This window comes from Pleurodeles waltl, chromosome 6 (assembly GCF_031143425.1).
Source record: "Pleurodeles waltl isolate 20211129_DDA chromosome 6, aPleWal1.hap1.20221129, whole genome shotgun sequence".
NCBI classification, from domain to species: domain Eukaryota; kingdom Metazoa; phylum Chordata; class Amphibia; order Caudata; family Salamandridae; genus Pleurodeles; species Pleurodeles waltl.
In genome coordinates, this window is record NC_090445.1 from 1,016,297,497 (window position 1) to 1,016,319,229 (window position 21,733).

At 41.7% G+C, this 21,733-nt stretch overlaps 1 protein-coding gene across 5 annotated transcripts in view; it reads right to left on the reverse strand.

Moving 5' to 3' along the window:
* Positions 1 to 279: 279 nt before the first annotated feature.
* The window catches only part of LOC138300504 (inositol 2-dehydrogenase-like), a 207,959-nt gene continuing 186,505 nt past the window's right edge, over positions 280 to 21,733 (reverse strand). For all 5 annotated transcript variants that reach the window (XM_069239952.1, XM_069239951.1, XM_069239950.1 and 2 more), the window contains one exon: positions 280 to 9,834. In XM_069239952.1, coding sequence (XP_069096053.1) covers positions 9,686 to 9,834 — 149 coding nt within the window. In that variant the 3' untranslated portion in view covers positions 280 to 9,685. The remainder of the gene's footprint in view (positions 9,835 to 21,733) is intronic.

The window sequence follows — 21,733 nt, forward strand, 5'->3', positions numbered from 1 at the left end:
AGGTCGAGCCAGAACCAAGGTCAGCTGGTAATGGCAAGTTGACATAGTTGGAAATTTCTGGATGCAGTCTGCAGCCTTGGAAGCCAGTTTTGTCATCTTTCACTATAACTGCTTTCCTTTTTGGTCGAAATTTTGTATATTAATTTACAGCCACTCTCGGGTAAAAATATACCGCTGATCCATGAAGCCTTTTCACATCATTATTTCTACTACTGAACTCCCATATGAGGAAGTTAACATTATAAACAAGTGCTGAAAGCAAATCAATGACGAGTGACAAACCAGACAGAAAAATCTTTATTGAGGAGCTGCCTTTGGTGTCATACAATTTATCAATGTTCAATTAAAAGAACAGAAATATAAAAACATTTGACAGTAATTTATTTTTGACAACCAAGAGTGCGACGGATGCATTTTTTTTTTTTTTAAAGCCACAAAAAAGATTGTTTTCACATAAAAGTCCATAACCGTCACTATTTATTTTATGTAGTCTTGTTGATTAACATACCTTAAAAATACAGTTCTTAAGAGGAAACAATATTTAGAATATTAGCATATCTGTTAGTCTTGAAACAGTTGAAAATATATCTGTTTAATTTACAAAAACATTTATGGCATTAACACAGAACTACAAAGATATAAATAATATGCCTTGCCGGTTTGGAAAAAAGGCACTTTTAAGTTAATTTGAACCTAGCTCCAAACCTAATGAAAACACTTTGCCTTCAAAAATCACTATGCCCCGTTCAAGTGATGGTCATTAAGTAGCCTTTGTGATTTGAATTTAAATTTCCAGCGTCATTCTATTTTCAGTGGACAAGTATCCAAATATCCAACATCAGCATCAAATACCCTGCAGCAGGTACGACAGATAAATTGTGGAGAGATTGCCAAGGCTTGAAATGTGGGTCCCTCTGCTTCCAGGTACTACTGCCTGTGTGGTTCATTATCAAATCACTGAGGGATGAGCTCCCTCTTTCCACTATGTGGATTAGGATGAAAATATCAAACGTTTTAAGGGGAGACTCAACTGAAAGTCATTTTGTGTGGCTAGAGGCCACTGTTAACCTTTCCATGGCCCTTTTTGAAGACTTGTGCAGGCTAAACAGTTCTTACTTAGAAGCTCAAAATTTCCTTTGGTCCTTCACTAGTCAGAAAGGCATGACTTCTCGTTTACCTGAGGCAAGACTTCAAGTTGTGATGTAGCACAGAATCAGATAAAGTAGAAATATAATCTTGCACATCATAAAAAGAAGTCCCACAGCGTAACAAGGCGACTTTTGAAAAGGAGAATAACAGTTGCTTTTACTCTTGTGCTTCAATTTAAAAAAAAGGCACAAAGCATAAATAAAACTTGAATTGTATTTAATATTGAGAAATACATTTGACGTTGAGACTGACACTTTATAGAACGTTTGAACGGCCTTAATGGAACGGGGTTCTTTAAATCACTATATAATGAAAAAGGCATCAGGAAAAGGAATGTAAGGTAGAATTTATGAAACAGCCTGGAGCCCAGAAGTCTGAGAAAAACACTTGGTCGAAGGAATACCTCTTTTAAATGTACAAATTGTACTTTTAAGTGTAAAATTTGAACCAGTTTTAAAAATCTATAGCCCTACTCATGCAGACCTTTTTCCTCCACAGTGGTACAAAAACCGTTTCCGAGAACATATGTATACACTTGCATACAGCACTTTCTTGGCCTTGTAGAATGTATACATTTAAGTTAAAAGTCATAAGAACAGCCAATGCACATGGTGGCAGCTTTCAGCAGGGAATCAGATCCCACTTCCCCTACGGGATATGAGCAATATCATCTTTGTATTATACAGCAATACAGACTCCGACCAACAAACTGTACATCTGTAAAAGAGCCCACAGGGAATTTGTCCCTCCTTTGATCGGTTAAAGAGAGGAAAGGCACTGCTGAGATTTACATCTATAACAGTGAGGATGCAAAGGGCCTATAGACAACAAGTTACACAGCAGAGATCACCCAGTATGCAACATATATATATATATATTTTGTGAAGAGTCTCCACAAATTGCTCAGTGGGGAAAGGCTAGCAGTGGGAAACTATCTGCAAGAGAATGAGCTGAAAAGAGATTTTTACCAATGTAGTAGGCACAGGACTGGTCCAGAGGAATGTGCAACATAGGTTCCGAAACCAGTAGATGGAGGTCAGAAAGGAGATATTAGTTTTGCTGTACGGATTTAAGTAAACATATGCATTCGTACATTGCACATATTCAAGAGGATTGCCAGTAGGCTAGTGATATAAACTGAAATACATATGTATTTAAGATTTATTTTTTGAAACAAGCAGTATATTGTTTATTGTATGAGCTCCTGCAATGTACACAATCCACATTTAAGTTATCCTAAATTGCGCATGATAACCAACGTCATGAGGATTCCAGTGCAATATTTTGGTATCTTCTTTACTTAAGTGCTATATGTAGCCCCTTACATCTAGGTATTCCTTTTTTAAAGGATCATCAACATTTCAGCAATCCACATCTTCTGTTGAATGTAATGTGAAAAAGGTTCTACTACAAGTTAACACATTAACTTCGGAATGTTTACAACTTGTGGTGTATTTATTACACGTTTAGAGTTAGATACCCTCCTACAGCAGAATTATTTCTTGCTGAAACCATGGATTCGTTAATAACAGTGAAAGGCTGAATTAGGCACTGTGGTTGAAAAACACCCGGCCTCCAGTAAAATGAATTACTGCTGTGAAGGAGTTATGGAGGATTTAAGAAGCCAGACTGCACCCTGGCAGAGAAGCCTTTGGGAAACCTAATATTTTGATAAATGTAAATTATAAATAAAACTACAATTAAAATGAGCATGTTGAGATAATTTGAGCTTTAACAGTGAAGCATAAAAACCAGGTTCATTTTCCACTGAACGAGTGCAAACTATGTCAGATCACCAGCACAATATTTCTGCAGCCTGGATACCAATGCCAGAAAAAAATTATACCTGTCTTTGCTTTACAGAGAATCATTTTAAGGCAAACGGCAAAACAGATATCAGCCAGTCATTCAAAATTGAAGAGAAACCCTTTCCATTAACACCTCACAAAACGGCAGGAGTTTTTCTGTTAAGAACCAGCAGTTAGGATTGTATGATTTTAACCACATTCAGCTCGTGTTATACAGAATTAACTAGTCTCGTTTTGAAACAGTCCTGTGTGCAAGAAAGTTTAAGAGTGCATAAATATCTAATTTTATGACAAGACCGGAGGCTCCTATTATGCTTTCTTTTCCTGCTTTATTTTAAATAGCAGCCAAGAGGAAAAGCACCAATCCCAGAGGATTGCAAACAAGCAACCAATGGGATAACGAAACTAAGAACGTTGACCAATCAATGCAGTGCATCACATAAGGTATACCTATCCTGACTGCAGGCAGCCCTCTTTTCTTGCTGCTCGCATTCAAGATAAGTATATCTTTCATTGCTCCTCATAATATTTGTCTTTACCTTATATATATATTATTTTCCATCTCTATTTATAAGCGTATTATTCTATTTATTGTATTGTGTCCAGCGTGTATCTGTTTTGTTGAATTGTTTAGCGCGTAAACGCTTAATTTTCTTTCAGTCATTTCTGCTCGTGAGGCGCGCTGCCGTGAACGTTCTATCTTGAACGCCGGCTGACGCGACCTCGATTTGGCAGCAGGCTTCAGGAGGACTACATTCCTTTCATTCCGGAGAGCCGTCGGATAAAAGCTTTGAAAGCTTTTATTGATTTTTTCAGCTGGTTTCACTTCCTCTTTTCGCTCCGCTTTACAGACACAAGTCAAGAGCTTGAAAGCTCTTATTGACTTTCAATTAGACTCGCGTTGAAACATTAATCAGCCATAAGTTAAAGCTTGAAAGCTTTATTGATTTTTTTCAGTTACCCTCGCGTTTATAGAACAATTACAGTTTAGGCTGTTCACTAAGAACCGGCATTTATTCTTTTCAAGGATTTCCCTGATTTTCTCTTGGTGAGTCACACTCCATTAATCTTTAAGCTTGTTATTTACATTTAATCCTTTTAAATACCGTTTTAAATACCTTTTTTCTCTCACTCTCCATAGCTATGGATTTCTCAGATTATTTCAAATCTAATGAAGATTCTGAAGAAGATTTCTCCTATAATTTAAATAGCTTCATTCAATCCTCTGTTAAAAAAGCAGTTTCTGCTTCTATGGATAAAATTTCCAAACAAATTCAGTGCACTATGTCCTCATGTTTATCCCAATCACAAAAGGCCCATTCTGCGGGGGAAAGCAGAAAGCGCAAAGCCCCGGAGGCTTCTCAAAGTCAGTCTAACGACTCGTCTGCGCTTATGGTTGGTGAGTCAAACTCACACGGGATAGAGGACAAAGTCCCTCAAAGGCCTCCCAGTTCGGAGGGGAATAAAAATTTGGGTCAAAAATGTAAAAGTAAGTCAAAAAATGTCCCCAAGACCCAAAAAATTGTGATTGAGGATATTAAAGATACCGACGACGATGCTGACTCTAATGTCTCCTCGTCAGACATTGAGGACGATAACTACTCTAATTTTTGGATCGGACCTCTCCCTAAAAAATCAAAATTAACTTCATCTAGCCAATCCCATGCCCCCCTTAGATTCTGACGGCAACCTCATGTTTGACCCTGGGCTAATCCACCATCCTAATTCTACAGAATGGGTTCCCTCCAATCATGTAGCAAAATATATTTTAGCTAAATTGCGACTTCCTCTAGACAAACAAGTTCGTTCAAGACTACGAGCTGAATGTCCCAGACCTTCTCTCCCGTTACACATTACCGATACCCCTGCCATAGACCCGTCGCTCCTAACATTCTTCTCCAACTTTGGCAAAGAACCACGCAAAGGGGTGGACAGAGCATGGGCTCTATGTCAAGATAAAGTACTGGATCTGGTCGGACCGTTATCCCGCATTTTTGATTTAGCTGAATCAGCTAGAACCAATGATGAGTCTATTGACCCAGAAGAACTCTCTCTCTGGATTCAGAGAGCTTTTTGCTTGTTGGGTAATGCCAACTCAGCCATGACGCATGAACGCCGTAAAGGTCTTCTGCTTAAACTGGACCCTAAACTTGCAAATTTGGCGCCTAAAGATCCAGGAGCTAAAGCCGATGGCTTACTGTTCGGGGACAATTTCATCAAGGAACTAAGTAAATATGTTACCACTTTTGCTTCAATTAACAAAGCCCAACAATCACTTAAAAAGGTTTTTAATTCTCGGGTTTTTGTCAGGGCCGGTAGAGGCAGAAGCCGCTCCACCGACCGCCCTTCCAGAAACCAAGGCTTCAGAGGATCATTTGCTCACCAGCAACAACAGCAACAAGACTTTCGTCCTCAGTTCTATCCCCAGCACTCCAGAGGATACAGAGGGAGGAGCCAACGCAGATCCTACAACAATTCAGGTAAACCTTCCTTCTGGCCATCCTTCTGTAGGGGGTCGTCTAAAATTGTTTCTCCACAAATGGATAGAGATTACCTCAGATCCCTGGGTACTCAACACAATCAAAGGTTATTTAATAGAATTTTACGAGATTCCCTATCAAAACTTCCCACTGCTCCCTCTCAAATTTTCAAAAGAATTATCAGACTTAATCTCTGCAGAAATACAAGAGCTCCTTCAAAAACAGGCTATTCAACCGGCATTTCCCCTTCCTTCAGGCTTCATAAGCCCACTGTTTTTAATAATAAGAAAAAACAAGAAAATCAGACCTTTCATCAATCTCAGGCAACTCAATCACTTTGTTGTATACAGACACTTCAAGATGGAAACCATTCTCCATCTACGAGATTCCCTACTGCTCAACGACTGGATGGTCCGTCTAGATCGCCAAGACGCGTACCTAACAGTTCCAGTTCACTACTCTCACAGAAAGTTTCTTCAATTTCAATGGAATCTCAATACCTATCAATTTACTTGTCTTCCCTTCGGTCTCTCTTCAGCACCTTGGTGTTTCACCAAGCTAATGAAACCTATAGTAGCTCTTCTTCGATCTCAAGGTTTCAGATTAATAATATACTTAGACGATATTCTTCTAATGCATCAAGACATTTCTATTCTGAAGTCCCAACTCGCTTACACCATCTCTCTTCTTTCAGACCTAGGCTTTCTAGTAAATCAGCAGAAGTCAATTTTTACCCCTTCACAGGAGATGGAATTCTTAGGATTCCTGATCAATTCCCCTCAAGGTCTCCTTCAACTCCCGATCTCAAAAATAAAACACATCAAATCCGAGATAACCCTATCTTTACAGCAGACTTCTCTCTCCCTCAGGTCTCTTGCAAGAATTGTAGGTCTTCTTTCTTCTTCAATTCAAGCAATCTTTCCAGGTCCTCTTCACTATCGGGCTCTTCAGAGTTTAAAAATTCGTCATCTTCGCAAGGGTCTTGCTTATTCAGATTTCATCCCCCTCGATCTCGAATCCCGTACAGAACTCCAATGGTGGCTGGATCACCTCGAAGCCTGGAACGGCAGGACCATCTTTGCCTCAGTCCCAGATCTTGTGTTAGAATCCGATGCAAGCCTAACAGGTTGGGGCGCAAGGTGTGGTCTCGTATCGACTGGAGGCACATGGTCTCGACAGGAGTCTTCATTGCACATCAATTATTTAGAGATGCTTGCAGGATCCTTTGCAATAAGGACTTTCACCAAAAACAAAGTTTCTTGTTCCGTACTTCTTCGTATGGACAATCTTACAGCGGTAAGATATATAAATCACCTTGGCGGTACTAAATCCAAACCACTAGCAGAACTAGCAAAAAGCTTTTGGGATTTCTGCCTTCACAGAAAAATTTCAGTTCAAGCAGAATACTTACCAGGTTCTCTCAACTCAGTATCAGATTGGTTTTCTCGTCACCTTTCAGATTACAGCGACTGGAAACTTCACTCTTCAGTTTTCAACTCTATCCATCACAAATGGGGTCCCTTCCACACAGACCTGTTTGCATCCCGTCTGAACACTCAACTACCTCGTTTCTTCAGCTGGAGACCAGACCCTCATGCGTTAGCGACCGATGCCTTTCTCCAACAGTGGCATCCTGCAACGCACTATGCATTCCCTCCGTTCATAATGATAAACAGAGTTCTCAATCATCTCCGACGACAAAAAGCCACTATAGTCTTAATAGTCCCGTTCTGGCAAGCTCAAGTATGGTTTCCCACTCTCCTGGAGTTAGCCGTCGACTTTCCCGTCCTGCTACCCTCCTTTCCCTCACTACTTCTCAATCCTCAAGGTCTTCCCCACGATCTCATTGTCAACAAAACCCTGTTTCTATCCGCTTGGAAAGTCTCAGGTCTTCATCGTCTTATCCAGGAATTTCACTCGAAGCTTCAGCTTATATCAACAGCTCCTGGGCTCCAGGCACTTCCAAAGCATACAAGTCAGCTTGGTCTATCTGGTCTAGCTGGTGTCTGGGAAAATCATGCGATCCCTTTTCAACAGATCTAACCTTAATAGCTAATTTCCTTGCCTCTCAGGCTAGCGCAGGCAAATCTTACAGAACCATTAATCTATATAGATCAGCATTGTCGCTACATCTTCCTCTTATAAACGGGAAATCAGTAGAAGAACATCCTATGATTTGTCGTCTATTAAAAGGAGTGAAATTTTCCAATCCACCAATTCCCAAATACTCCACCACATGGGACGTCAACCTAGTCCTTCAAATGTTTATCTCTTGGCAAGATAATGACTCCTTATCTCTGAAAATGCTTTCAGCCAAATTAACAATGTTGCTGTGTCTTGTCTCTATAAAACGTTTGTCAGATGTAAGAGCCTTAGATATCTCGGCTCGTCAATTCACTCCGTCTGGTATTCTGTTCAATGTGTCCCGTCGTACCAAAACCAATATTACCTCTGTGTTTTATCCCTTTTTTCCAAATCAACCAAAACTCTGCGTAGGAAACTGTTTAAAGATTTATGAACAAAAAACGGCCGATCTTAGAACATCTTCTGATTCCCAACTGTTAATCTCCTTTAGGAAACCTTATAAACTGGTCTCTTCTCCTACCTTGGCTCGTTGGGTCAAATGGGTAATGTCTCTAGCGGGCATTGATACTTCAAAATTTGGCGCCCATTCTGCTAGAGGTGCCATGGCATCAAAAGCCTTTTGGGCTGATTCAAGATTGGAGGATATTCTAAGATCGGCAGATTGGTCTAATGATTCTACCTTTCGTACATTTTATTGTAAACCTGTTAATTCAGCAACTTCTATTGTAATTGACATGCTTTAAACAAGCATAATAGGAGCCTCCGGTCTTGTCATAAAATGTAGATTTTCCAAGTAGTTTATGATGGAAAGTCTTAATTTTATTAAAGACACGGAGGCGAGTATTATCCCACCACTTATTGTATTAATCTTGTTATCTCCCTCCCTTTCTAGCCAATACCAACGCTTCAACATCCTCCTCAACTTAAGTCAGCGGATGCCTTTCCTTCACGAGGATCTTGTTCACCACGTCTTTCACTAACCTCGGACCTGTACACTCCTAATTTGGACAGAATTCAAGACTTTTTTGCTCTAATTCTAGCAATATGTTTGATTTGTTGTATAGTACCTTTGTTTAAATCTGTTTCTTGACTGTCTCGCAACCGAAAAGAGGGCTGCCTGCAGTCAGGATAGGTATACCTTATGTGATGCACTGCATTGATTGGTCAACGTTCTTAGTTTCGTTATCCCATTGGTTGCTTGTTTGCAATCCTCTGGGATTGGTGCTTTTCCTCTTGGCTGCTATTTAAAATAAAGCAGGAAAAGAAAGCATAATAGTCGCCTCCGTGTCTATAATAAAATTAAGACTTTCCATCATAAACTACTTGGAAAATCTACATTAATGGTCATAAAGCCATGCACCCTAAATGTCATACTTGTGCCTTTTCAACAATGGAGAAGAAACTTTAATAGAATTTGTATCTATTGGGAATAAGAAATACACTGATAATTTGTGTGAGGATAGTTCTATGTCGAGTAATAAGAATTTCACCACTAGATATAAATTGAAATAAGTGCAGTGTGCACGATGAGCTCCTATGACTGACTGGCTGTACGTCTAGATTCAGCTCAGTGCACGAGATGCACAGCACATTTCTATCTGGTCATTGTCTTAAATAAGACTGAATAAAGTCATTTTGCATTACATTTGCAAATTGCAACAGACTCAAACAAGTAGAGCCTTTAACAACAGATAATTTGTTTGACCTACAATAGCAGTTAAGGAACCTTTTAGGCTCTCATTATGAGAGACCAAATTATGAGTCCGATTTCCATGTTATTATCCAAAAATGACTAATCCCGATATGGCGGCCCTCTGAAATTACTAGTCCCATGGTATTCGTAAATTCGAAAGAGGGAAATACAAGGGATTTTTATTGGCCACTTGTAATAAGGGCCTTGGTCTGAAATAGATCAAATGCACAGATCGCCCCTACTGCAAGGAATAAATGAAGCCATGGACATGCCTTCATTTCTGTGAACCAAGGGAACAGGATTTACCCTACATTTGTTGAAAGAAGCATCTCTACTTCCTTGGGTTGATAGAAGTGGAGAAAAATTAAATATAAAAAAAAAAAATACTCCGGGATCATGTGATACATCACATGATAAAACCATGTGTAGCAGAATTTACGAATCATTCATATTATCCTACTAAGCCCACATTACAGTATTTCAGTCTTGATTATCGCCACATCCACAGCCTCGTTGCGCAAGTCAACAGCCGTTCCATTTCGCCAGGATTGCTCAGCCCGTGCAGCCACCTGTAATGCCCAGAGGAATTGTTCTTTGGTAACCATTGGCTGCTCTTTTCCTGTAAAAGAAATGCATGGTCACTTAATACAGGTGCTCCACTTTCTGACAGCCAGATTTAAGAAAAAACCATCATGTGACCAAGGGAAGTTTGACTATCTTTTATAACATAACACATATAGCATGGTAACCCCTCCAAAGCACGTATTTAGGAAAGAATTCACATACAGCACAAAGGATTGCCAGTATAAGGCCTTTGAGATTCTGAAACTGTAGATGTACTTAATCAAATGTCATTAATGTAACTTTTTCCTGGTTTGCCTCATGGGAGTTTGGAGAATGAAGACGCTTACTTAACAAACCAAGGCATGATTCCATTGGCAAGCCTGTGAATTAATTTTATATGAAAGACCTGAAGGTATCATGTGCAAGAATGATGTTATGTCAACAAAACCTTCTCTTATAGAGTCAGTCCTAAAGCTTTATTTGATCTTATCTTCCCCAATATGCTTCTAAATTTTGGGAAACGTGTCTATGCAGTACACGATAGAAAGCTAATTGACTAAGTTCTAGTAGAACTATAGAACTGTGAAGCGTTGCTGAATTACAAAGGGTTAGCCTATTTTTAGGTCAATAAAAGACAAATCAGCTAAAAAAATGGCAATCTCTGTCCAAAATATATTGTCTTTGGGAGACAAGCTTCAAGATCAGACAAGTGCCTGGGAGCTGATGTTAAGTGGATATAAGGTGTGGAAACATATTGACATTAGTATGCGCAAACCATAACATACAATGGATATTCAGCAGTTTAAAAACCATCAGACCACAGGAGTAGGATCTGCATTTTATTATGCACAAATGCACATTACCTTTGTGAGAGGTTTGCTGATCAAACTAAATTTGTAGCTTTGTACTCCCTAGATGCGAAAGCCTCACCTGCATTCTCGCAAAGCCTGCACAGGGCAATGAAGAGTTGACCCATTGGTGGAGCCATTTGCACAGTGAGTGCCCTCATCAGTTAGTCAGTTTTAATACCGATACACCACAGGTGTGTCGTCTCTGTTTTTATTACACATTATTGCACTTTACCTTTGGAGGTGAACTGTTTGTTGCTTAAGCGGAACTTTCTGTTTTTATACTCGCTACATGTTTAAATCCGGCTCATGCACTTCCTGGTGAAAGTGAAGAGTTGACAATGGGCAGAGCCATTTACACATTTACTGTCCTCCCCATTCAATGTGCAAATGTATGTAGTTGGATAGTCAGCGGATTAAAACCCAGAACACCACAGGTGTGGAGTGATTGCGTCAAAACAGAGAAACATGCATTGAGCGCTAAGTGGGCAGACCACCCTGACTGTCAGAATAACAGCTGGGGATTTATATTCATTTCAATATCTGATATCCCTGTGTTAGCAACAGGAGATATATGGGAAAGTATCAATGCTGCAGGTCAGAACAGGGAAGAGTAATACCATATGTTTTACTAGGGCCGACTCATGGAAAAGGGGCTACCCAAGCACGTCAAATCATTTAACTATTCCAATACTTTTTTCTCCTTCCAAAGCTTCTTTTGATGCTAATGCAACCTCCTTTCCCACTACCAACTTAGTTTTTTTCACTGACAATGAAGATGTGACAACTGACCAAGGAAGACATTGCTCTATGTTTAACTTGCTATCCAAAGACTTCTTAGGCAAATCAGGCATCACGGCTCAAATCAGTCTTGCAGAAGAGAATTAAGCTTGGGTGTGACAACTGATGATGCACCAGCAAATATACGTTTCAGATGGGAGTTAGTAATTCCTGCAATCATTACTTTCATCAATGATTACATAAGGGCAACACTGAATGTAATAAAAACAAGACTTTCGTAGCAGTTCCACAAAATTAAATGCAGAGTTAATAGTAGCAATTTACGGCCAATTATATTATAGCAACTGACACAAAAGTAGGAAAATGAAATTCTCTGTCTAGTTGGGCCCGGGGCTAAGAGCTGATATCATCAGTGTCTTGGTCCTGCTACACTATTTTAGAGAGACTAAACAAAGTCCCAGAGAAACTGTGAACTGTGATGGATGGTCAAAAAATCTGCACTAAGCACGGGTCTGTCCATACATGTTCTCCACTAGACAAGGTTGTTACTTTAAAAAAGCTTGATGGTGCATCTATTGATGTGGCTGTCCTCTCCACAAACCAAATTAATACGCCAGATGCATCTTAATACACCTGAGAAGTGTGGTGACAGTTCACGCAGAAAGGCATTTAGTACAAGACTTTTCACCTCTACCTACAAGCCTCAAGCTATGGCCTCTCACACAACCATAATTGGGTGTAGCTGCAAAGTTCTCACTGCCTCACGAGAAACTTCTTTCGGATGAAACATCCACCAAAACCCAGTCGCTTGCGGTGTGTAAGCAATACTGCTACATGTGATAATGATAACATGCAGTAAGGGCCTGGATGCATGCTAACATAGTCCATAAGTGTGTAATAGATGGAACTGCGTGAGTGGTTCGCTTAGCATAAATATGCTCTGCATAGATTTTAAGTCTCAATTAAGGTAAGATTTTCTGCTTTAAGTTGTGCAAGCTACCAGTATTTGTGTAAATTTGCCACATATTTTTATGTTTACATCACTTACACAAGAAAGAGATTGTTCTAACTTCTACTGAGTGCTTGTGGTAGATGCGAGACACTTCTGCAGGATGATCTTGTAAAGTTAAGTGCTGCCGTAGTTAAACCCCATGCAACAAAAGCTGTTGTTCTGGCTCTTGAAGCTCTTTTTCAATTCTACTTTGCTTTTGCAGTTTGCCAGTGCAATAGCCCCCAACTGCTCGACAGTTATGAGAGGAATATATAGGTGTAAAACCCTCTAGTAACTGGGGCCAGGTGGAGAGAAGACCACTTGTCCTGAATATGTTGTCATACTGGGAATCAATTTGAGGCTTTCTGGATAACAGGTATACAGAGTTTTTACATGAACCAGCAAATAATAAAAATACTAATAGTACAATGCTGTAAGGCAACTAAGGTTTTTAGACTATTACAATAGATATGTGTGATACACTTTTCACTCATTTTTATCTAATTACTATGATTATTGTTATCTCATTTTCAATTCTCTGGGGTATTCCTTATTGTGATAATAATTCTTACTCATATGCTTGCACATAATAAATACTAATCGTTAAAAAAGACCAACGTGCGTAGATGCAATAATTTTGTGGGTGCAGGGTTGGGGCTCCCTTATTGCAATTCTATAGCACTTACTAACCCTGCCGAGGCACTGAAGCGCTTTGCGACAAGTAGCATGCTTCTCTAGAGTCCTCGATTAGAGGTTAATAGTAAGTAGATTAGTACACATGCAAGAGATTCTCTGATTGGTTTGTCGGATTCCAAACACAACTAACTCTTATAATCATAACTCACTGATGGGAAAATAACACCTGTTTCTTTTCCTTTTCTCTGCAAAGTTGACTATTTACTGTAAGGACTAAGGTGTTATATAAAGTATGAATCCGAAAGTACTGGGGTTCTCACAGCACTCTTCATTTAACCTAGACCACAAACATTTGACAAAATGCATGCAAAATTAAATTTAGGGCCTTGCCACTTGCTGGACATGATTTGACTCCTGCATCTTTATCATTAACCTCCAAGGTAAGCTGATATTGGCATAGCCTAATTTACCAGTAGTGCGGGATCAAATTGGTCAAACTTCTGCCAGTTGCAATGCCTTTGGTGCATACATAAAGGGCGAGATAGATGATCTAGTGCAACTGAGTAACAATTGTGTAGTTACAATATTTTTTAGTATTTCAATGTCCTTATTTTGGGAGCGGTGGGGAGGACTTTTATGGCGGCTTGCACACTCGACAATGAGGCATGTACAGTCTTTGGAAATTGTTACAGGGGGCGTCTGTTTTTCTTTAGCAAATCCAATTTATGATAAGAGATAATCAATTGCTGAGTAAGGTGTTCTGATATCAAAGCCACGGGTGAAAACTGCACCCAACATGCCCCTACACAGTGAAAAATCGATCAACCCATCTTAAGGTCAGTTCTCAGAACGGCTAAAACACAGTGAATACTTGAAGGAGAAAGTTGTTGTCAGAAAGGCTACCCGGGGTGACAAAGTTTACAGTGGTAGGTAGGCTACAATTGAAAATGAATGAAGTGGATAAATGGCTGCCGTAATCAAATTAAATTCAACCAGCTACCAAGCAGTGTACAATGAAGTTGTGCCTCCAATTTAGCAAATTGGGAGCACCACAAGAAAGCTCATGAGAGCATGTCCTTTATTACCTCAGACGATTTTCTATGCATCAGGGGCGTGTGGAGAGGTCAGACAGCTTATTGTCCGATTCAATGTATTTTATAGGCACACAGTAAAGCCACAATATAAAAAAGAGTTGCGGGTGGCTTGGCAATTTCTCTATCTACGTTTTGATATATGACCATAACTATGCTTCCTTTATGATGTTGTTTTATCACTGTTTATTTACCATCAATGTTATACTACACCCTGCAATTAACCCCTTCGCTGCCAGGCCTTTCCCCCCTCCTGTGCCAGGCCTTTTTTTGCCTATTTGGAATAGTTCTCGCTTAGGCCCTCATAACTTTCTGTCCACATAAGTTACCCACGACAAATTTGAGTCCTTTTTTTCCAACACCCTAGGGATTCTAGAGGTACCCAGACTTTGTGGGTTCCCCTGAAGGAGGCCAATAAATTAGCCAAAATACAGTGAAAATTTCGTTTTTTTAAAAAAATGGGAAAAAGGGGCTGCAGAAGAAGGCTTGTGTTTTTTCCCCTGAAAATGGCATCAACAAAGGGTTTGCGGTGCTAAAATCACTAGCTTCCCAGCTTTCAGGAACAGGCAGACTTGAATCAGAAAACCCAATTTTTCAACACAATTTTGGCATTTTACTGGGACATACCCCATTTTTAGGATTTTTTTTGCTTTCACCCTCCTTCCAGTCAGTGACAGAAATGGGTGTGAAACCAATGCTGGATCCCAGAAAACTAAACATTTCTGAAAAGTAGACAAACTTCTGAATTCAGCAAGGGGTAATTTGTGGAGATCCTACAAGGGTTTCCTAAAGAAAATAACAACTGAAAAAATAAAATATTGAAATTGAGGTGAAAAAAAACCAACAATTTTTCTCTACGTTTTACTCTGTAACTTTTTCCTGCAATGTCAGATTTTTGAAAGCAATATACCGTTACATCCGCTGGACTCTTCTGGTTGTGGGGATATATAGGGCTTGTAGGTTCATCAAGAACCCTAGGTACCCAGAGCCAATAAATGAGCTGCACCCTGCAGTGGGTTTTCATTCTATACCGGGTATACAGCAATTCATTTGCTGAAATATAGAGAGAGAAAAATAGCTATCAAGAAAACCTTTGTATTTCCAAAATGGGCACAAGATAAAGTGTTGAAGAGCAGTGGTTATTTGCACATCTCTGAATTCCGGGGTGCCCATACTAGCATGTGAATTACAGGGCATTTCTCAAATACACGTATTTTTTACACACTCTCTTATATTTGGAAGGAAAAAATGTAGAGAAAGACAAGAGGCAATAAAACTTGTTTTACTGTTCTATGTTCCCCCAAGTCTCCCAATAAAAATGATACCTCACTTGTGTGGGTAGGCCTAGCGCCCGCGACAGGAAATGCCCCAAAACACAACGTGGACACATCCCATTTTTTTACAGAAAACAGAGGTGTTTTTTGCAAAGTGCCTACCTGTAGATTTTGGCCTCTAGCTCAGCCGGCACCTAGGGAAACCTACCAAACCTGTGCATTTTTGAAAACTAGAGACCTTGGGGAATCCAAGATGGGGTGACTTGTGGGGCTCTGACCAGGTTCTGTTACCCAGGATCCTTTGCAAACCTCAAAATTTGGCTAAAACAAAACACGTTTTCCTCACATTTCGGTGACCGAAAGTTCTGGAATCTAAGAGGAGCCACAAATTTCCTTCGACCCAGCGTTCCCCCAAGTCTCCCGATAACAATTATACCTCACTTGTGTGGGTAGGCCTAGCACCCACGACAGGAAATGCCCCAAAACACAACGTGGACACATCCCATTTTTTGACAGAAAACAGAGGTGTTTTTTGCAAAGTGCCCACCAGTGGATTTTGGCCTCTAGCTCAGCCGCCACTTAGGGACACCTACCAAACCTGTGCATTTTTGAAAACTAGAGACCTAGGGGAATCCAAGATGGGGTGACTTGTCAAGCACTCACCAGGTTCTGTTACCCAGAATCCTTTGCAAACCTCAAAATGTGGCTAAAAAAACACTTTTTCCTCACATTTCGGTGACAGAAAGTTCTGGAATCTGAGAGGAGCCACAAATTTCTTTCCACCAAGCGTTCCCCCAAGTCTCCCGATAAAAATGGTACCTCACTTGAGTAGGTGGGCCAAGTGTTTGTGACAGGAAAGAGTCAAAAACACGTCGAAATTGAGGGGGAACCAAAGTGGGTCCAAAAGGGCAGTTTGAAAAAAAACATTTTTAGGCTGACAAATGCAGCAGAAATTTTAACGGTATAGATGAGACAAAGCTGGATGGTAAGAATTTTGTGGATTACTGCAGATTCCGGAAGGTTCCATTACAAAAATGTGGGAAAAATGTGTGCTTTCCAGCAAAGTTGCAGGTTTGCAGGGCATTGTGGGTAAGGAAATGGTGCAGGGGGCATGTGAAGCATACCACCCTGGAATCAACTAGATGTTTAGTTTTCAGATGTGTCTAGGTCTTGTGGATTTTTCTACATGGCAGCGTCCCAAAGTAAAAAAAAGTGCAGCCCTCACCATTCCAAGTGGGACGATTCTGAGAGTTACCAAGCTCTCATGGCCCAAATGTAAAACAAAAAACAAAAATAATCAAATGTCCTCTTGCTTGCCATGGGATAAGATGTTTTAGTGTGCGGGGGAGAGCTGAAAGACTGTTAGCCCCTTCAGTTCGGGTGAGGGCATAACCAGGCCCATACTGGTTGGTAGCCACCACCACACTATTTTCTTTTATTTTTTTTATTCCGTGGCATCTAGTAGACTTTCTGTCCCACCTGGGTGTGGATCGGGGGTAATTGCCCAATCTGCCCACTGGTGGGCAGAACAACTTTGGCCCCATTTATTTGGGGTGCGGGTATGGCCATACCCCCAACCTCTTATTTTGAAAAAAAAAATCTTCCCTGGACTCTGGTGGGCTTTCTGCCCCTCTTGGGGGCAGATGGGCCTTCCAAAATAGGCCAGTCTGTCCCCAAGGGGGGCAGTTATGGCCAACAGTAATGTGCCCCCATGGGGAGAGACCCTTGCCCAAGGGGCTGCCTCCTCCAAAAAAAACACACACACACCAATCCATGGTGTCTAGAGGTTTCTACCCCAAAGGGGGCACATTGGCCTTACAAAAATAGGCTGATCTAGCCTAAATACAATTTCCCCCCCAGGGGAGCGAGCCTTGTCTAAGGGGTCGCTCCCCATACATAAAAACATTAAGTAAATAAAAAAATATATATATATCCCTGGTGTCTAGAGGTTTCTGACCCCCCCCCCCCGGGCACACATCTGCCTTAATTATACTAGGACGACTTGCCTCCAGGGGGGGCAGAAAAGGCCTAAAAATATTTTACCCCTCCCCCTGGGGAGTGGCCCTTGCCAAAGTGGCCGCTCCCCTTATGCCTTAGTATAACAAAAAAAATTCCCTGGTGTCTTGTGGTTTCTGCGCCACCGGGGGCAGATCGGCCTAATCATATTAGGCCGATCTGCCCCCGGGTGGGCAGAAATGGCCTAATAATAATTTGCCCCCCCCCCGGGAGCGACCCTTGCCTAAGGGGTCGCTCCCCAAACATAAAAAAAATTAAAGTAAACTATTATTTTTTTATCCCTGGTGTCTAGTGGTTTTCTGCCCCCCCCGGGGGCAGATCGGCCTAATAATATTAGAAATAATTTGCCCCCCGAAGAGCGGCCCTTGCCCAAGGGGCCGCTCCCCTTACTTCAAATAGACCTCAAAAATATACATTCCCTGGTGTTTAGTGGTTTCTGCCCCCCCCCCCCTGGTGGCAGATCGCAAGGCCGATCTGCCCCCGGGGGCAGAAATTACCTAATAATAATTTTGCTCCCCCTGGAGCGACCCTTGCTCAAGGGGTCGCTCCCCAAACATCCAAAAAAAAAAAAGAAAATTTTCCCTAGTGTCTAGTGGATTTCTACCCCCGTTGGGAGCAGATCGGCATAATAATTTTAGGCCGATCTGCCCCCAGGGGGGGCAGAAACAGCCAAAAAACAAATTGCCCCCCTGGAGAGCGGCCCTTGCCCAAGGGGCCGCTCTCCTTATTTAGTAAATAAAAAAATCCCTGGTGTCTAGTGGTTTCTGCCCCCCTTGGGGGCAGATTGGGCTAATAAAAATAGGCCGATCTGCCCCCAAGGGGGGCAGGAATGGCCTAGAAATTTTTTTGCCCCCAGGGGAGCGACCCTCGCCTAAGGGGTCGCTCCCCACAAATAAAAATAAAAAAAATAAAAAATCCCTGGTGTCTAGGGGGGTTTCAAAGGGGCCGCTCTCCTCATTCATGTAAACAAAAACAAAAAAAATCCCTTGTGTCTAGTGGCATTTCTGCTGCCCGATCGTATCGCGATCGGGCAGCAGAAATGTTCAGAGAAGCCTGGAAGGAGAGGAAAGGCCTTTCCTCTCCTTCCAGGCTTCTCTGACCCCCTCCACGTGATTGGAGGAGAAATGCTTTGCATTTCTCCTCCGATCTGGGGCTAGAAGCTGAGCTTCCAGCACCGGTGGTCATCAGATGCCACGGGGGGTCACGGGGAGTGGGCGGGGGTGGAAGGGGAAGCGATTCCCCTTCCATCCCTGCCTGGGGGAGGGGTGTGCTTGGCCATCAGGGGGAGCGCTAGGTGCCCATAGCAGGACGAGGTGGTCTCATCCTCTGCACTGACGAGACCACCTCGTCCCAAGAACACAACCGGTTAACATGAGATTTTTAGTTTTTGAAGTGTAGGTCTGGGCCAAATCATATAATACATTATTTTCCTCCTGTATTTATTATCATATTTACCTGTTTTTTTATTAACAGTTCAATAAAGAATATTTATATTCATCCATTCAATCACTTCCAGACGTTTTGGAGGCAATCCACATATGGAATTTGAGATTCACATAAGATCTGTAAATGTGTGCACGCTGCAGTGTGCAACTAAAAGCCTTCTAGGCTTTCAATTGCCATCACAATCTCTCCAATACAATTGAGAATTGTCAGAATCCCTTTCAGAAGGCAAGGAGCAAGCAGGAACCACGGGCTCCAACCGTAAGGGCTAAGGCCTTATGTAGTAAAGGCCTTGTACAAGAGTAGTTGTATAAAATATATTGATTGTATTCAGCACAAAGGCAACTGAAGTAGGTGCTCCCTCTCCAGCCAGCAGACAACTGGCAATCAGAGAATACCCCCCTTTGTCACCACCTTAACACTCTAGAATCCTTTAACACAGCGTTTGAATCAACACCACACAATAATTATTGTTAATACTTTACATACTTAACTACAATACATTATACGTCAATGTCCCGGGTCCAGGACTATTATGGGCTCTAGGCAACTGGGCCAAGTCTCCCTTCAGCACCTGACTCAGTGCAACCTGACTGAGTGTGGTCAGTTTTATGTATCCTTTGCGCGTTAGCGTCAGGCTTTAGGCCTTTGTGCACTTTGCCCTGGATGTATTTTATTCCTTTGCTCGCAGCTTAGAGCCTCTGTGCACTTTGCTCTAAATGCTTTTTATTCGGATTCATACTGTTATTTTTCAAATAACCAGTTCTACGGTCTTGTTTATTTTTTTATATCACACTGTTTAGCCTACTTCAGCACTGGAGTTCTCAATAACACATTCTTTTTCACTCTGTGCTTCAGTCAAGGATACAGTCTGGTACATTGCCGATAGACGTGGTAGGAGTTTAGTCTTTGGCATTCTTGTGTAGGAACATTTTGTGATCACACTGACATGTTAGTTATAAAAACACTTCCTTGTCCCAATACACGGGAGAGGGAGATTCCAACCAGGGAACCACAACTAGACGCTGACTGCCTGGTTGCAGATGCTGAACCAGATCACAGGCCTTTGCTTAGGTATGAGGGTTGATGGCTTCCCAGGGAATCTGAAAGGCAAGTTAGAAGTTTAACATGCTGTGCTCGAAATAGAACTTGCTGAGAGAGAGTAGAAATTGTTAACACCATGATAGCGTTATTCTTATGTTTCACTCTCCTCCTGACTATTTCAATCCTACTGTGTTGTATGGTTCTGGTTATTGCGGCTCACGCCTTAATATCTAAAATGCAGTTGTTTTATTAAAACAATATATAAAACTTCAACTGCCTTTGTCATTTGTATATGAGATCATACTGTAAATGAGAGAGCTGGTTTGGATCTGAGTGACCACGACTTCCCTGAGAAGTTCCAAAGATGTCATGCGCTCGGCTGCCCAATCATCCCTTCCCCTTGGGAGAGATGAGGCACTGCTAGTTAGCCGGAGCAAAACCGGATTTAGGGTGACAGAGGTCCTTCCAAGTGGGTCAGACTCAGTCCCCCACACCGTGAACGATCCTGCTACCTAGAAATCCAGTAGACTCATTTAGGATAATGAGAGCCAATGAGACATGGCGCCGCCAACGATTGGTCTGGCTCTAATTTTCGGATCCGGCTGACTCTCTCGGTCTCATATATATATTGACTACTTGGTTCCGTTAACGGAGACGTCCGTGGGGCTGAGGAGTTCCGCCACCACGAGATAGGTACATCCTATTACTTAGTGGTCGGTTGTTCAAGCTTGAACTTTGAAAGGAAAACCCCGATATTGGTGTGTCTTCTCTGAACCAGCACTGTTTTCATAATGGCGAATCCCCAAGTAATGAACATTGCAGTTAATATGCGACAACCGCTCACGGGGCACCTGTTAGCACATGGTCTAACGAACCAGGGGGGTCCAGTCACGTTTGTGGTGGACGCCCATGCAGCCTATAGAACAGAACTTTTTTATTCTTGGGTAGTATTTCCGGCAGTTGATGGGAATACACATACATTTCACGATTACACTCTTGCAAATGTCCCTGGACAATAGAGGGCATATGCATACTTAGAGATACCTATATCTTATCAAGAACACCATAATTGGCTTGATGGCGCCCTCCCACACACCATAGCACAAGTTAGGTTAGGTCCACTGAGTAATGATGGTCCTACCTGGCCTTTATTGGCTACATATACACCACATCCTGCGGTTGCTCAATTGGCAGTGGCTGAAGTTCGTCGCTTATATACGGAATTAACGGCTACATATAGACGTTTAGTTAAATTTGTTATGCAGACACTTAACACAAACCCAGCGCGTGCTGCTCCGGCGCAACCACATGCAGTGGTTCCGTGTATCAATCCGGCCACTGTACACTCAGTTATGGGTAAAGTACCGGCAAAACGAGAGGAAACTCCATTTTGGCTGGCGCAAAAAATGAATACGCTGGAAGCAGTATTTTCCCATACGGGACCTCAGGATAAATATAGAATATTGACGATGTGTTTACCGTTTGGTATGGTTCCTACTGTGGACCATTGTAATACATGGGGAACGGTGTTTGCCGCGCTCTACACTACAGCACACGGTGCACCGACACTGGCTAATTTACCGGAAGTGCTTAAACAAATTCAAGATGAATATGGGGCTGCCCCAGCCTTAGATCTAGGGATGCAACTGATTGGCAATTTTGCCACAGTTTCTTCCATCATACTGAGTAATCTAAAAGGGGAGGCAGTGGCACTAGCGGTGCGTATGCGTCTTCGTGACGTCCCGCAACTTGATCAGGAGCGGGAACTGCCGAGAATAATAGCGGAAACATATTCAAGTATCGGTCGTGATAGCCTAGGGGCTAGACCGCAAAAACCTCAGTTTCAGAGTAAGAATAGTAAGGATACTAC